Here is an 18,013-nt window from a genome sequence, read left to right as displayed (position 1 = left end):
AGCTGGGACTACAGGCATGTGCCACCACGCCCAGTTAATTTTTGTGTTTTTAGTAGAAACGGGATTTCACCATGTTGGCCAGGCTGGTCTTGAATTCCTGACCTAGTGACCCACCCACCTCAGCCTCCCAAAGTGCTGGGATTACAAGTGTGAGCCGCCGCACCCGGCCCACTCTTTTTTTTTTTTTTTTTTTGAGACGGAGTCTCACTCTGTTGCCCAGGCTGGAGTGCAGTGGTGCAATCCCGGCTCACTGTAAGCTCTACCTCCCAGGTTCACGCCATTCTCCTGGCTCAGCCTCCCGAGTAGCTGGGACTATAGGCGCCCGCCACCACGCCTGGCTAATTTTTTGTATTTTTTAGTAGAGACAGGGTTTCACGGTGTTAGCCCGGATGGTCTTGATCTCCTGACCTTGTGATCCGCCTGCCTCGGCCTCCCAAAGTGCTGGGATTACAAGCATGAGCCACCACGCCTGGCCTCTTTCTTTTTTTTTTTTTTTTTTTTTTTTTAAAGAGACAGGGTTTTGCTGTCAGCCAGGCTGGAGTGCAGTGGTGCTATCACAGCTCACTGCAGCCTCAAATTCCTGGGCTCAAGCGATCTTCCCACCTCAGCTTCCCAAGTAGTTAGGGGGACAGGTTTACACCACCATGTCCAGCTAATTTTTAAATTTTTTGTAAGGACTGAGTCTTGTTATGTTGCCCAGGGTGGTCTCAAACCCCTGGCCTCCAGTGATCCTCCTGCCTTGGCCTCTCAAAGCACTGATATTACATGTGTGAGCCACTGTGCTGGACCTGAAATAAAGTATTCATACTTGCCCTTTTCCCTTTCATATTTACATGTTGTTTTGACCCATTTTGCAAAACTCTTTTGAAAGACTCCTTAAAAATACAAATGAGTCAGTAATCTAATAAAAAAACATTACTATATTTGCTGTCTTTTGACTATATAATTTGATTATTTAATAAGACAGTTAATAAAAACTTGAATTTTAATTTACCTACTTACTGTTTTTTAAATTTAATGTTTTAATTGATCAGTATCTTTTAGCATAGTTATTGCTTTGCTGCTCCAATTCCAAATTAATTGTAACTTTTAACAAAGAATTTTTTTTTTTTTTTTAACAAATCATACTTATAAGCAATATATCTTTAAGGAAATAAAAGCATCTTCAATGATGTTTAAACAAAATTGGCTTTTGTTTTATAAAGACTTATTATTTAAGCTTGTGTTTTTCACCCGTTATACTAAAACAACGTAACATCCTTTTTAGAAAACGTTAAGTAAAAAAATACAGAACACTCCAGGAGTTTGTGTGCATCTCATGCAGGGAACATGCTGGTCTTCTCTGTTATTCCAATTTTAGTATATGTGCTGCCAATGCAGACACTCCCCACTTAGTGTTAAAATTTAAAATCTTCTAAAAATTAAAAGTACAAAGTCAAGCATTTCTTTGAAGTTTCCATTTTATGTACTAATGCCTTTCAAGTGTTTCTTCTAATTTTTCCATTAGTCAGAAATTGATGTTTTCCTAAGTTTTGAGGGTAAATTTGACTTATTTTCCAACTTAAATGTTATCAAATTATATTGATTGAGAACAATATACTTGCTCCAACTCAGGCTCAAATTTTTAGTTGTTTTCTTCTATCCTTCCTATTAGCCACAGGCAGGGTATTTTATTAATCTATTATGGAAATATTTTTGATATATTCTGAATTGTGTGTGTCAAATAGTGACCATTTCTACTCAGACATTTCTACTATGTTTCTTTCCATTGGATTCTGAAATTACATTTCTTCCAGTATAGCATATTCTGTAATTGCATGTATTAGCTGTTGAATTTTACCTAGCTTTTTCTTTGGATCTGTAACTCTTTCATATGTTCCTTTTAATATATTATTCAATATAAAGATGAGGGAAAATTTCTTATACTCTTCTTTAAAGTATGACGTGCTTTCTGATTAAAGAAAAAAGAATTTGTTAAAATGAATTTATAATTGTAATTTTCTTTTCTTTTCTTTTTTTTTTTTTTTTGACATGGATTCTTGCTCTGTTGCCCAGGCTGGAGTGCAGGAGCGTGATTGTAGCCTCGAACTCCTGGGCTCAAGTGATCCTTCTGCCTTAGCCTCCTGAGTAGCTAGGACTATAGACTCGCACTAGGACTACAGACTCATGCTGTCATGCCTGGACTAATGTTTTTGTTTCCCCAGGCTGGTCTTGAATGTAATTTTTAATCTTTATCTGTTTGCTTTGGAAAATTAGTTTGGGCTCAAAGTTTGAAAACACAAGAATTTCCTCATAGTATGTGTTCAGTTAAAGTTTTTAAATACAGGAAAAATCTTGTCTTTGAAATCAAAATAAACTTTACCGAGAACTCGAAATAATTTAAATAAGGCAAAAATAATTCAGATTTCAGGTGAAGGAGAATTTAAATAAAAACTGGAAGTTTGTAATTCATTGTATAATACTGCTTCTAGCTTTCAGACACTCATGACAGGCATCTTATATTTAGTGATATTGGGAATAGGAAATGCTGTTGAAAATTTTGGCTTACAATTTTTTGGGATCTATTTACAAATATATTAAAAGTATTTAGCACAATATTTTAGATTTCTTGGAATGTTTAACTTGTTACCTACTTAGTTACTTGTTTTAAATTGTATTAATGATCATCACGTTCTTTGGTAGAAATGGAATTCCATTATGAAAGATATATAACTACTTATTAAAAGGTATATAATTATGGTTTTTTCAAACTAATTTCTGCCCTTTTCTCAGTATTACTTGAAATAGTTCTTTGTATTTATGAATGTTTTAATGATTCATTTTTCACACTTTGACATTAAGAAAACATGCACTCTATAGTAATTTATTATTTATAATTTATGAAGTATTTAAACAGCTTCTAGCATAAAGCCTGTTTTTTTTTTAAGGTTCGGCAGGAATTATTGGAAGAATATGAACAAGTTAAAAGTATTGTCAGCACTTTAGAAAGTTTTAAAATCGACAAGCCTCCAGATTTCCCTGTGTCCTGTCAAGATGAACCATTTAGAGATCCTGCTGTTTGGCCACCCCCTGTTCCTGCAGAACACAGGTAAATAGGACTTTATATTCTCTTTAGGTGCTTCTAGTTAATTGATGTTCACAGTGAAGCATGTTTTGAACAAAGTATGAAAAATTATTTTTGGGGACATGTAAATTCAGTATCTGTTTTTAATATTCACATTTATAGGTTTACAGTTTTGTATTTGATAAAGTACAGAAGTAAATGACTTGTTATATATCTTGCTTTTAGAATGCTTTATTACGCTAATAACAATAGATGCCTATTGCTAGTCCTAAAATTTATCAGTTAAGAGAGGTCTTTTGGGTTTCATAATGACAGCATCAAAACTTGGATAGTTTTGCTTCTTTGCTTGAAGAGACTCTAACAACTTCAAATGAAGTGGTGGAGAAATTGAATTTTCCTGGTTGGGTCTACAGTCAATTTCCAGAGTTTTAGTGTAGAAGGAACCTTACCGATAATGTTTAAGAGGCTTATTGCTTAAAGGTCACATTCCTCAGTGTGGCATCTCCCACCAGTTTTCTCTAATACCCAGCCTGTGCACCATTTATGTTAAACCTCTCTCTTTTTGCCTTTTTTTGTCTTCTTGTCTGTGCAGTCTCTTCTTTCTTCAAGGAATACCCATAATCCCCATCTCTAAACAACTCATATTCATTCAAGTCTCAACTCAACTGACTATCCCCCTCTGCAGTCTCTTTTGATTTGCCCAGACATAGCAGTTTGTTCATAGTGGTCATCATGTTGCATTTATTTGTTGCTTCAAAAGATTTGCAAGGACAAGGACCATGGTTTTATTTACTTAAAAATTAAATAATGAACTTTCATTGCTAACACAGAGTTTAGCACATAGTAGGCATTCAACCAACACTGAATGAGTTAACACCATTAGTTTCACAAGGAAACTGAAACCTGAGAGGCCCTAATCATGCTAGATCAGGGTGTGAGTTTAGGTCTTTCTGGCTTTCTGTCCGCTTTATTATGGCCAGAGTATTGCGCCGTAGAAAATACGTTTTCGTTTGGCCAGTAGCTGTAATCATCTGTTGAAATTTTCTAAAAACGTTTTAAGAACTATGAAAAGCGGTTAATTTATTCCTTTGGATTTTTTCCATTGAATTACAGATAATTTTGTGATTTTTATTGTGAAAACAGTAGATGAGGATTCTTTTTTAAGGTCTACAACAATGTATTTTTCCTCTGATGTAGCCACCTTCAGGTGTTTTATACTAAGGTAACCCATATCCCTCAAAAGGTGGTGTTTTAAGAGTCATAACAGTGTTACCATGGAAGTTCCAAAAGAAATACTGAAAGAATGACATTTTAACCTACTATAACTTGAAATTTTCCTGTATGTATGTATAATGAAATACCTTGTTTTTTTACTGAAAGTCATTAATTCTGAAATATACTTCTAGTTTAAAGCTAAAAGATGACAATAACTTCAAATATAGGAATATCTGCTCTATATTGTTAGAGCACCATGATTCATTTCAAACAGCAGTGTCCTCAGATAATAACTAACATTGATGGCTCAAACTGAATAAAAAGTTGTGGATGACACTTTCCCATTGATGACTACTAATCTCAAAACGTATCACTACAGTGACACTAGTCCAGTTATTTTCTTTTCTTTGTCCTTTCTTAACTGTTCATAACATAGATCTGACTTATTTTTGTACTTGTTTTTAAATCCTTTTTCTAAATGAAAGTGAAAGATGAATGGGCCAGAATTTATTTCTCTGATTCTCCTTTCTTTGTACTAAATTTTTTTAAAAAAGTTTTCTTTGTGCATAGCCATTGTATGTATGGTTTTTTTCCCCTCTTTGGATCAGAAACCCTGAATAAAAGCAAATCTCAGATTGTCTGGAAAAAAAAAGATTTTCATTCCCATGTATATCATCATCAACAATAAGAAAACACTTAATAACTCCACAAGGTTCTACTAGAGAAGGAAATATAATACATTGAGTAATAGCATGGGATTAATAGTTTAAAACTTTATGAATAAAATTTCTGTGTAAGCAAAAACAGTGGGTCCTTCATCAATTAACAATGTAGGGCAAATGTTGATGAACTAAATCTTATGCTGGTTTGTGGCACAGAATGTATGCAAGGGCTGATAAAATAAATATTCAGATTGCAAATTTAGACTTAAAGGTTACGGAAGGTTAGAGTTGTATAATAATATTTTTCTTGTTTTATAAACTTTGTTTCTTCTACAGGTCATATAAAACAAATATAATAAGATTTTCACTTAACGATAGTGAATGGTAGATGCAGTCATTGGATATTCTTGGTTTAATGGAAAGACATTTGACTTGAGTTGATGAGATTGTGAATTCTGCTTCTGAAACCTACTTGCTTTATGACCTTGAGCAAGCTATTTAACTTCTCTAAACATTAGTCTCACTATCTGTAAAATGGGGATCTCTACTTCATGGAATTGAATAAAAAAAATTAAGACAGCAACTGGCATGTAATAAGTAATTAAAATTAATGGTCACCTCTGAAATAAAGGACTACAACATTCTTTCAGAGAAATAGCAAGAATAACAATTAAAAATGATAGCCTCATTCATAAAACAAGTCATTTTATTTTCTCCCTTCAGATTCTTCATAATTCCTTAGTTTCCTGAAACATTTCAGTAACTCTACAGAGAGGATATGGCTTTTTAAATGTCCAAGTCTTAAGCAGTTGGTGATTATTTTCAGGGAAAGGATGATAGCTAATAATTATTAGTCACTTCCTGTATATGTTATATGCATTATTTTATTTAAAACTCAAGTGATCCCATGAAGTTTAGGTACTGTTATTGTGTATGCATATTATCATCGCTAATTTATTATTATGAACCCCATTTACAGTGGAGGAAACTGAAGCTTATAGTTTGTAATTTTTCCAAAGTCATCTGAACAAGAAAGTAGCAGAGCCAGAACCCAAGTGTCTTCATCTTCAGGAGTCTTATTTGTATGCACTAGTATATTACTTTTGCATATATACTCAATGGGTATATTATGGGTATATTTTGATACACATCTGTATATCCTGGTATTATCTACTTGTTAACATTCTTACTAGTAGTGGTGGAAGAATAAAGAAACTGAAAATGCTTAATGAAATTTTGATATTTTAAAGGTAACTGAAAAGAACTTTCTAAGTGAGCACCACACTGAAATTACAATTTAATAGGAAAATATAATATTTACTTCATCTTGTTTCGTTTTTTCTTTTTTTTTTTTTGCCATCTGTCACCTTGTAATTTACCTTGTTTTATACAAAGCATTTCAGAGATGCTTCTGGTGTGATTGGCATTAGCCACTAATTTGGTAGCCCTGTTTATGGTTCTGTTCTTTTCACTTCATTGACTTTTAATATACACTTCTCCATCCCTGTTGCTGACTACCAAGGTAATCTGTGTACTGTGGTTTTCCATCAGTGGTTTTGCCACATCGTTTGAAGTTCTACTTCTATGTCATGCATCTGCTGAGTTTAATCATAATTAAGGTTTAAATCACCAGCAGTTGCTTGGATAAATCAAAATAATATTTTAAAATTTTGATTGATTGCCTTAAATGTGAGGAAACTGAGCTACAAAAGTAGGATCGTGATGGTAGGTAGTGGCAATTTTAGAATTGAACTCCAAAGAGATGAAGTCTCTAGCTCATTCTTGGTGTCCTAAAATAGTTCTTGTATTAACGAAATGATTTTATAATAGTTTACATGTAGGCTTATTAACTACATTTTCTTTAATGAGTTGGTTTCTTCCAGTAATACCTGAAGCCATGAAAGTAATATTTTCTATATTGCAGCAGTATTCAACATGGTATATATTCAATAAGCTATTCCTTATTTAGCTTAAAAAAATAAATACGGTAGGTCCTTTTTCCCCCAACTTTATTGAGGTATAATTGACAATTCAAAATTGTATATATTTAAGGTATACAGGTTGATTATTTGATATATATATATTTTGGAATATTTATCACAATAAGCTGATTAGCATACCAATTACCTCACATTTCTTTTGTTTTTTCATTTTGTGGTGAGAACACTTAAGATCTACCCTCTTAGCAGATTCAAGTATACAGTATCGTTAACTATAGTCACCTTGCTGTACATTAGATATCTAGAACTTATCTTGCATGACTGAAACTTTGTACCCTTTGACCAATATCACCCCATTTTCTTCTCCCCTAGCCCCTGGTAATAACCACTCTACTCTCTTTCTATGAGTTTGACTCTTTTTATATTCCACATATAAGTGAGTAATATGGTTTTGATGTTTGTCCCATTAATCCCATGTTGAAATGTGACCTCCATTGTTGGAGATGGGGCCTGGTGGGAGATACAGGATCATGGGGACAGATTCCTCATGAATAGCTTAGTACCATTTCCTTGGTAATGAGTGAGTTCTTGCTCAGTTCACATGAGATCTGATTGTTTACAAGAGTGTAGCACTGCCCCCTGCAACCCCTCTTGCTCACTCTTTTGCCATGTGATATGCTGGCTTCCCCCTTTGCCTTCTGCCATGATTGTAAGCTTCCTGAGGTCTCACCATAAGCCAAGCAGATGTTGGTGTTGTGCTTGTACAGCCTGCAGAACTATCAGACAAGTAAACCTCTATTTATAAATTACCCATCCTCAGGTATTTCTTTATAGCAATGCAAAACAAAAACAAAAAAACAAAACAAAAACAAACAGACTAACACAGTCAGATCATGTAGTATGTGTCTTTCTGCATCTGGCCTATTTCACCTGCTACAAGGAAATGGCAGGATTTCCTTCTCTTTTAAGGTTGAATAATATTCCTTTGTGTGTGTGTGTGTGTGTGTGTGTGTGTGTGTGTGTGTATGTACACACACCCCGCCCCCAACATATATGCACACATTTTCTTCATTCATCTGTCAATGTATGTTTAGTTTGTTTCCATATCTTGGCTATTACCAGTAATGCTGAAATGAACATGAGAGTGAAGAGATCTGACACACTGATTTCATTTTCTTTGGCTGTATGCTCAGAAGTAGGATTGCTGGATCATAAGGTAGTTCTATTTAATTTTTTGAGGACTCTCCATACTGTTCTTTATAATGGATATGTAGTACCAATTTATTCCAACTGGTAGGTCTTTCAAAGTTGTATCTTTTGGGAGAGGTAGCAGTAAGAATAGGACACACAAGCCTGAAATTAATTATTTTATTTCTTCTGTATAGGTGCGCTAAAACTCTAATAGGCCTTCTCAAGAACCAAGGGCAGTAGTATACTGTGTTTCTGTATACATATAGATAGGAATATTGATGTTTTGTAGATCAAATTAGTGCTATTCTGTAGAATTTCAGCAAAGAGGAGATTTTTATTGACTTGGTATTAAAGTTGTTGTCTTATGTTTCTTTGGGTACTCAGAGAGATTAACTGGCAGTATTTTACATCCCAATTTGCAGTGAAAAGATCAATTAAGGTAAAGTCAAGTACTGATAGAGAATAAACTGTCATTCATGCATACAGATATTTCACCCAGGCTCTGGCTCAGTTATTTTCCTGGGATTAGAAGGTTGGGGAGCAAGTTTTTCTATCAGTTCCACTACTAATTTAGTGATCCTGCAAGTTCCTTTCTGTATACCTCATTTTCCTTTCTGTAAAATGTATATTGAAGTGAGATTGCTTTGCAGGATGCTGGCCTCTGGATGCCTAGTACTGTGCCTGGTGCTGTCCCACATATGGTGGGATGCAGAAACAGACATGTTCCCTGCTCTCTTAGGCTTACGATTTTGTAGATGGGTGTGAGAGCCGTTACTGAGTTACAATGAACTGGATTTGGTGATTAATGAGATACAGAGAATGAGAGAAAAATTGGAGCAGATAATATCTAGATCAAGCTGTTGAATAGGAGTTAGAAATGAGAACCAGACTTTGAGAGAGATTGGGATTCATGTAGTTATTTCAGAATCATCAGCAGCTAATGACAAAGAAATTTTAAGTTCATTCTTTATATGATGGAATAGGTTATTTGCCTAATACTATTGGCAGATTGAGATTATACTCATTTTCTTAAAATTCTGGAGTCATATCATCTTCTAAAATTCTGTTTCTGAAGTATGGGATGGACCCTATTTTTAGACTGAGTAGAATGTAAGTAGCAGGGCTGATTAAGCACATTAATAACTGACATTTAGTGAGTTCTTAACTGTGAACCAGGTATTGTGCTTTTACATGATTTCTTTTTAAATCTTCGTAACCATCCTTAAAATAGGTACTATTATTATCATCCCTATTTTTTAGAAGAAGACACTGAGGCTTAAAGATTCTAAGTTACTTTATCAAATGAGTGTAGGTCAGATAGGATAAGCATTGAGAATTGGCATGGATTTAGCAGCAGGAGATCACTGGTGGCCTTGATGCACAGTTTTGGTGAAATGGTAGAGAATGATGGAATGGGTTCAGAGAATGCAGAGAGAGGAGCAGAAGATGGTAAGTATGCACAGTTCCCTCAATGAGTCTGGCTGAAAAAGGGAGCCAGGAAAGTGAGTGCTAGTTGGGGAAGACAAGTAGTTGAGGTTTGTTGTTTTAGAGAGAAAGGAATAACAGGATGTTTGTGTGCTGATGGGAATGCTGCAGTAGAAAGAGGAAAGTTGATGACGCATGGGCTAGATGGACACCTACTGGAGCAATGCCCTTGAGGTGACAAGAGGAGATGGGATCTAATGCACATGTAGAGGGAGTGCATGGGCAGCTGGCTCAGAGTCACAGTAGGGAGGCAGGGGTATGTAAGGGTGTGGTTGTAGAGAGGTGGGCAGATATAGAGGTGAGCGCTTGTGCAATCATTTCAGCAAGGAGAAAAATGCAAGCAAGACTATCTGAGATTGAGAACAGAGGGTGTTTTTCAGGATCTGAATTCTGATCTAATGTGTTCCAAGGGTGGGAGGACATTCCATTTGGTTATTTTATTTTATTGTTCCTTTTATGTAAGTTTTCTCTGGCGAGCATTTATATTATTTTATAGAACTTAGTGGTCACTCAAGTTTCCATTCTCCAGTTCTAGGTATGTAATACAATAAGTGCCTAAAAACTTGGCATTTCTGTCTTTTTTTTAAATGTTACAGAAAAGGCAACTGAAAGACAGAAATTATAATTCATTAAATATTAAGTACTGGGAACAAGATAGTGGTAAGTCAGAATGAAGCCATAACACATTACTTTACATTTTTGTTGAAAAGATCTTTGCCTTGCTGCATGTTAGTGATTGTCATCTCCCCTCTTCCTTGCAAACTGCTGTTTAATGTGTAGTATACATTTGTTGCCCTTCACTGCCCCTTTTTTCTTTTTCTTTCTTTTCTTTTTTTTTTTTTTTTTGAGACCGAGTCTTGCTCTGTCGCCCAGGCTGGAGTTGCAGTGGTGCAATCTCAGCTCACTGCAACCTCCGCCTGCTGGGTTCAAGCGATTCTCCTGCCTCAGCCTCCTGAGTAGCTGGGATTACAGGCGTGAGCCACCACACCCAGCTAATTTTTGTATTTTTAGTAGAGACAGGGTTTCACCATGTCGGTCAGGCTGATCGGAACTCCTGACCTCATGATCTGCCTGCCTCGGCCTCCCAAAGCGCTGGGATTATAGGCATGAGCCACCGTGCCTGGCCCCTTTTTTCATAATTACAAGAAATCCTGCTGCTCTTCAGTCATTGCAGTATTAGGACTGAATTCTTGAAAATACCAAATAACTTCCTCACTTAATAATGAAAATGCCTCTTCTCTGGACTTACATTGTTTAACCTTCGTAATACTTGATAATGTTGACCATCTTCTTTGGAACTCTTTTTCCCTCCTAAGGCTTCTGTGACATTACACAATTCTGTTTTTTTTTTCCTCTTTTCTTTTATTGTGACTGCAGCTTCCTTCTCTTATCTCTTCCACTTGTTGCTCCCTAGTCCTTAGCTTTGTGAGCCTTATGGAGCCAAAGAGCAGTAGAAAGAAGGTCCTTACCCTCCAGGAGCTCATGTTTTCTTTGCACAGAACTTGACAATCCACCAGGCTACAAGGTTCTGATCTAGTTTGGATCTATGTCCCTGCCCACATCTCATGTTGAATTGTAATCTCTAATGTTGGTGGAGGGGCCTAGTGGAAGGTGATTAGATTATGGGGGTGGATTTCCCCCTTTGGTGCTGTTCTCATGATAGAGTTCTCAAGAGATCCGGTTGTTAAAAAGTGTGTAGCACCTCCCCCACCTTCCCCCCACCCCCGACCTCTTGCTGCTCTGGCCATGTGATGTGTCTGTTCCCCCTTCACCTTCTGCCATGATTGTAAGTTTCCTGAGGCCTCTCCAGAAGCTGAGCAGATGCCAGTTTCCTGTACAGCCTGCTGAACTGTGAACCAATTACACTTCTTTTCTTTGTAAATTACCCAGTCTCAGGTATTTCTTTATAGCAGTGCAAGAGCAGGTTCTTCTCCTAGCCCTACCACATGGCTTCTCTGAGGACAAATCATTCAACCTGTTCCTCATTTTCCTCCTCTGTAAGTTGGGGATCAGTATGAAAATTATTTCATAGGGTTATTATGAGAATTAAATGATTTAACCCATGTTAAAGTGTGAAGAACATCTGGACACATAGGAAGAGCTCAAGATGTGTTTGCCATTTTCATTGCCTATCCCTTACTTCCACCCCACTTGATGTTCACATGGCAAATGCCCTCACCTCATTTGTTCAAATGTCACGTAGAGAGCCCTACCCTGACCACCCTATTTAAAATATTTACCCCTTCACTGTCACCACTCTTGTTCCCTTAGTCAGCTTTATTTTTCTTTATAGTACTCATTGCCACCTGATATTATTATATACTATATTGAGTGTGTGTTACCGTCCCTGCTAGATTGTAAGCTTTGTAAGGTCAGGGCCTTTTATTTGTTTGCTGCTTTACCCCCAGCACCAAGAATATTGCCTGCCACAGTGTAAGTATTCAATAAGTATTTGTTGAAAGAATGAGTAAGTAAAATGCTTATTTAGGTTTATTCATGTGTTTGCCAATGGTTTTGTTTACCATTTCTTGCATTTCACTATTTCTAGATTCAGTTTCATCTTTGCTGAAGAATATTTAGTAGTTTTTACAGCCAAGGTCTCTATTAGTGGTAAACTCACAGTTCTTTTCAAAATATCTGTATTTTCCTGTCACTCTTACATGATATTTTAGTATAAAATACTAGTTTGGTAGTTAGTCTCTATGCTTTGAAGATGACATTAGTAATAGTATTTTGTCTTCTGGCTTGTGTTATCAGTCTGTTTGTTGTTTGTTTATAGGTAACTTTTTTTCTCATTGGTTTTAAGGTTTTTTTTGTCTTTGTGTTAAACAGTGTCACTGTGAATTATGTAAGTGTAGATTTATTTTTATTTATACTACTTAAACTTGTGCATCTTTTGCTCGAAAATTTTTAAATGCTTCTAATCAAATTAAATATATTTATTTTGTAGCCTATAGCTGGCAGTTCCCTCATCAAAGTTATTGAGAGTCATCTTGCTTTTTGTTATTTCTGGTGAGTCTTGTTTGTGGTAAAGTTGAGAACGTTTCTTCAGTAAGGGTTTAACCAGTCATTTCAACATGTGGCTTGTTTGGAAGAAGGTGTCACTCCTGAGACGTCTGTATTTGCTTCAGCCAGGTGCCTTAGGGATGTTACCTGCCTAGGCCCACTTTTAGGCCCACTTTCTCTGCTTAAGGTAGTGTAAAATTGAGTCATAAATCACATGAGGATGGGCCCTTTGCTGCTATATCTAGGGGGCACTTTTGCTTCACTCCACAAATGTAGAACGTAGACCCAAGTAGAAAAATGTACTTATTTCTTCTGTCTTTACAATTCTACCCTTTTGCCAAGGTGGGCGTCCTTTGAGGGTCCTGGCTTTATGTGGTAGTCTCAATGCCACTTCTCTGACTTGTGTGGGGTTACGACCCTGTCTCAGATCTCACTTGTGGTTGATAAATCTCAAGCCCTCAGATGTCTGAGGCCCAAAACACTGAAGGACTGCCACGTCTTCAGCTCATGTGCTTCTATTTCTCTCTCTCTCTTTCTTGGCTGTTAGGTATTTCACTTACCTTATGGTAAGATCAGCTGTGTATATAAAAGGATATTGGTTACATTTTACCTAGAATTCCTGCATGTTTTACTGTGGGAAGGTTTTCAGCTTATTTATTTTTGTTGTCACTACATATTATTTTTGTAGTTCTATTATCAGTTCTTGAGGGGCTTATCTTACAATTTTTTTTTGTGACTTGTTTATGTTTTAGTTGAGGACTCTTCAGCAAGGCTTTAGTTATAGGGTTTATGTGAACAGAAAGAGATGTCTAGTGTAATTGTAAAACACGTATGTACATTCAGCTAAATTATAGGCTTAGTGAATGCTGGCAGTATGTCACATGCTTTTAGTGTCCACTTGGTTTTATAAATCAGTAGAATAATCTCAGAAGTTAACAATAAACTGGACAAAGACCTGTGAGAATTTATCTAAAGTTCAACTGACACTGTTTTATTATCTGTAGAGTAGAAGTTGTATAGTCCTGATAATATGAAAAAATATAATTGTTCGTCAAGTTTTAAAGTCTTTAGAGTTAGGCAAAAAATAAATATCTTAGGTTTTTCAAGTTCAGAGATTTTTAGAATTTAGTGGTAAAGGCAACGACCTATCTGTAGAGCCAAAGAAAAGCAAGATACAGGCAGTGATTAATTTGCCTGGGAGTGATGGAATTCCATCATTAGTGAAAGGTTTAGTAGTTTTCACACCACTTGCCCCACTCTTGAAATGACTAAATGAATGGCTTAGCAACTTTAAATAAGGTTTAGTATGGCTCATCAGAAACACTGACAAGAATCCACTCAATATCCCAGCTTAAATAACTGTTGTGGGTAACATCAAAATGCTAGGAATCCAACCTCCAACATATTAAATGGGATTGTATAATTTTTGGTGTGAGAAGTATGTCTATAGCTCCAGATCTTAAACCATCTGAAATTTCTGGTTTACTATTACCTTGGTTAAGTTGGATGATAAGTGTTTTCTGTAGTAGTTAAGCAGATCTTTTAACTCCAGGGAGATTTAAAATTAAGGCTAGACATGTCTAAGAGGATAAAAACTGGTAATATTTTTCTGTTAAAGGATATGTATATATTTGCATATTTATTTTTTATGTACTTGGAATATTTAAGAAAATGGGCTAATGAGGGTGACATGCATGCAATTCCACTTTAAATGTATTATGGAATAATTTAGACTTGTGATTTTTTTCGTACATGAAAATATGTGTTAAGTACTTTATTGGAACTCTTAGGAGAAATTTAATATTATCTTATTTGTAAACTTAATTTATTATAAGTTTATAAAAGTAATTATATGTAAATTATGCTTTACTAAGTAAGACAAGAACTAAGAAGAAAATATATTAAATTTATAAATGTTGGTTACAAAATTCTGGTGGCATTTTATTAAGCAGATTTGTAAATGGGACCAAGCATTATTTTAACATCTCTTAAAAGCGGGCCAGGTGCAGTGGCTCACCCCTGTGATCCCAGCACTTTGGGAGGCCAAGGTGGGCAGATCACTTGAGGACAGGAGTTCAAGACCAGCCTGGCCCACATGGTGAAACCCTGTCTCCACAAAAATACAAAAATTAGCTGGGCATGGTGGCACATTCCTGTAATCCCAGCTGAGGCAGGAGAATCGCTTGAACCTGGGAGGTAGAGGTTGCAGTGAGCTGAGATTGTGCCACTGCACTCCAGCCTGGGCGGCAGAGTGAGTGAGACTTTTTTTTTTTTGAGATGGAGTTTCGTTCATGTTGCCCAGGCTGGAGTGCAGTGGTACCATCTCGGCTCACAGCAACCTCCACCTCCTGGGTTCAAGCGATTCTCCTGCCCCAGCCTCTCAAGTAGCTGGGATTATAGGCACCTGCCACCATGCCTGGCTAATTTTTTGTATTTTTAGTAGAGATGGGGTTTTGCCATGTTGGGCAGGCTGGTCTCGAACTCCTGACCTCAGGTGATCTGCCCGCCTCAGCCTCCCAAAGTGCTGGGATTACAGGTGTGAGCCACCATGCCTGGCCGAGAGACTGATTTAAAAAAAAAAAAAATCTCTTAAAAGGGACTTCTAAAATCTGCTAGGCTAATACACAGAAAAAAAAAACTGTAGCTGAATCTGAAAGCTTTAAGGAAAAACTTATTTTTTGCATTTTTAAATTTAATAAGTTGCATATTTTAAAAATCAAAGTAAGCCTCTGAAGAGCATTCTCTGCGCAAAAAGCACCCTTGAGGATACAAAACAACTCATATCAACTTGTATCATAACATTGTCTGTGGTGCTCAATATATTTCTGAATGTGATTGATTTGCTTAGATAATGAGGGAATGCTTTTTTTTTTTTTTTCTTTGAGATGGAGCCTTGCTGTGTGGCCCAGGCTGGAATGCAGTGGCACGATCTCAACTCACTGCAACCTTTGCCTCTCAGGTTCAAGTGATTCTCCTGCCTCAGCCTCCCGAGTAGCTGGGATTACAGGTGCAAACCACCATGTACAGCTGATTTTTGTATTTTTAGTAGAGACAGGGTTTCGCCATGTTGGCGTGGCTGGTCTGGAACTCCTGACCTGAAGTGATCTGCCTGTCTCGGCCTCCCAGAGTGCTGGGATTACAAGTGTGAGCCACTGTGTCCGACCCTTAATACAGCCTTTTACGTTGTATAGCATAGTGCCTTTCATTCAGTAAGATTTAGCTATTTGTTGAAAGAATTAATAATATTTTAAAGATTCCTACTTACGATACTTGTTTATAATCTGATAGCAAATAATTTAAAAATTCTAAAGTCCTTTTTAGAACCAGAAGTTATCCTTAATGATTAAATTCTGGAAAGTCACTTGGTTTGTGAAGACACCACTGAAATTTAGTAGAGAAAGGTGGGTCCTATCAGTAAATGCTTCTGGGGTAATTGATTATCCATTTGGGTGAAAAAAAATCGAGATACTCTTCTTCCCCACCTCACATCATACAAAAATTAATATAAAATAACCAATACCTAAAATATTAAAAGTAATAAAGTAAAACTTGTAGAAGAAGACATGGGAGGGATATCATCATGATCTCAGGGTAGGCAAAGATTTATTAAACTGGCCACTAAAGCATTAAATATAAAATATTGATAAATTGGACTTCTAGAATTATGACCTTCACTTTATCAAGAAAGATACCATTAAGAGAGATAAAATACCTTTGTAACAGACTTGCACCTGTACATGTACCCCTGAATCTAAAATAAAAGTTGAAAATAAAATGCAAAAATAAAGAGCAAATCACACACTGGGAGAAGATATTTGCAAAGCATGTATGTGACATAGGACTTGTATCTAGACTATATAAAGCAGTACCAATAAGAACATTTACATATAATATTGATATTTAATATAGCTTTGAAAGAGGAAGTATTGGATTTCGAAGGAGATGAGGCTTATTTGCATGTGATAGAATAAGGCATATTTCTTATTCCTATAGGGAAATCTCAAATAGGAGAATTGAACACTGTATAGATATTTTTGTCTTTCACCTGCAGATCTAACCAGTTATTCTCTAAATTTGAAGTGCTGTAAGCTAGTACAGTGTCAGTCTGTTTGACCATTAGAGCAGAGGTCAAGGTTGCTATGTAATCCTACTAAAGTCTCTTTTTAAAGAGAGACTAGTAAAAGAAGCCTTGAGACCTTTATTGTTTACACAGCCTGGAAGCTGTCACTGAGTCCTTAGATTGAAGCATGACATTGTACAGTGATGCGCTAGTGGACAAAGAAGTACAGAACAGAATCAAGGATGTCCTTTGGGAAGTCCACAGAGTCTGTTACAAATGTGATATCCAATTGCAGTGAGATGGAACTGAAGACTTAAAAAGCAGAGGCACACTTCCTATGAGACAGGCCTTGCCACAAACGACACATCTGGCTTCTTGAGCAGTTTCACTTAGACCATTTAGGAGCCCATCAGAATGTTGAGTGGCAGGACGAGGTCAGTAATGGCAAACACTCAGAATGCAGCCTGCGTAAGAGCTTTGAACCAATTCTTCCACAATACAGCTTTACTGAGCGGGATTTGTGTGGAGAATGGACTACAGCAGGACTCCTAGGCGGCCGTTGAATCACAAGCTGAGGTGGGGAAAGCACAAGCTGAGGAGGCAGAAGGAATGTTGTCTGAGACCTGCTGCAGTGCACCCTGAGCAGTGAGGTCCAGCAGAGCAAGCCCAGCTGTGGGCGAGCAGCCTGGCATCTAGCTGGGAGGGATGGGCTTGCTGTTGGTGAGCAGAGGCTCTGGCTAGCTGTTGAGTCTAAAAAGCAGGACCACAAAGAAAACAGACTATTTAAATAGCAGGTGAAGCCGCTTACAAAAGAGCAAACTTGATGCAAATTCTGTGTGGAAAAGATTGTTGGTCTCATTTTATTGTCTTTGGCCATACCCATAAATCTGACTCAGGAAAGACATTTATATGTACACAAGTATATACAAATAAAAGTAAAGTTTTACTCTCTTACTTTACACCCCTTCATCAAAAAAAAAAAAAAAAAAAAAGGTCAAAAAACAGTGGTCACATTGGAATACTAGAAATAGAGCAATTTAACCATTATTTTTTTTATTCTTTACCAGACTCATCACATTTTTATTTTATAGGTAGAAGGCTTAAAAGACTACTAATGTCCTAAAGATGATAATGTAATAATACTTTAAATTTTAAAATGCCTCATAGCCATTACTATGCACTATTTTGTAGTTCCTTTCCTGTGGATTTCTTTCACAAGATTGCTTGTCTTTGTCTCCTCCTAGGGTCAGTGTGGTAAAGGCCATATACCACCTAATGGGTGCCTCAGTAAATACTTGTTTAACTGGACTGAACTCCAAGGATTAAGATGTCAGTGTATGGTTACCTCATAGATAGACATACGGTTTTCGCCAGCCTTCTAGAAATTTCA

At 36.6% G+C, this 18,013-nt stretch overlaps 1 protein-coding gene and 1 pseudogene across 7 annotated transcripts in view; one reads left to right on the top strand and one right to left on the bottom strand.

The window, feature by feature from the left end:
• Positions 1–18,013, top strand: part of KATNAL1 (katanin catalytic subunit A1 like 1) — a 93,326-nt gene that overhangs the window by 24,511 nt on the left and 50,802 nt on the right. For all 7 annotated transcript variants that reach the window (XM_002824138.5, XM_009248532.4, XM_003778182.4 and 4 more), the window contains exon 3: positions 2,928–3,088. In XM_002824138.5, the coding sequence (XP_002824184.1) occupies positions 2,928–3,088 (161 nt within the window). The remainder of the gene's footprint in view (positions 1–2,927; positions 3,089–18,013) is intronic.
• On the bottom strand, positions 1,282–1,382 carry LOC112128632 (U6 spliceosomal RNA; annotated as a pseudogene).

This window comes from Pongo abelii, chromosome 14 (assembly GCF_028885655.2).
Source record: "Pongo abelii isolate AG06213 chromosome 14, NHGRI_mPonAbe1-v2.0_pri, whole genome shotgun sequence".
In the NCBI taxonomy this organism is placed as follows: domain Eukaryota; kingdom Metazoa; phylum Chordata; class Mammalia; order Primates; family Hominidae; genus Pongo; species Pongo abelii.
The sequence above is the reverse complement of the archived record's forward strand: the minus strand, read 5'-3'. Positions and strand labels throughout refer to the sequence as shown.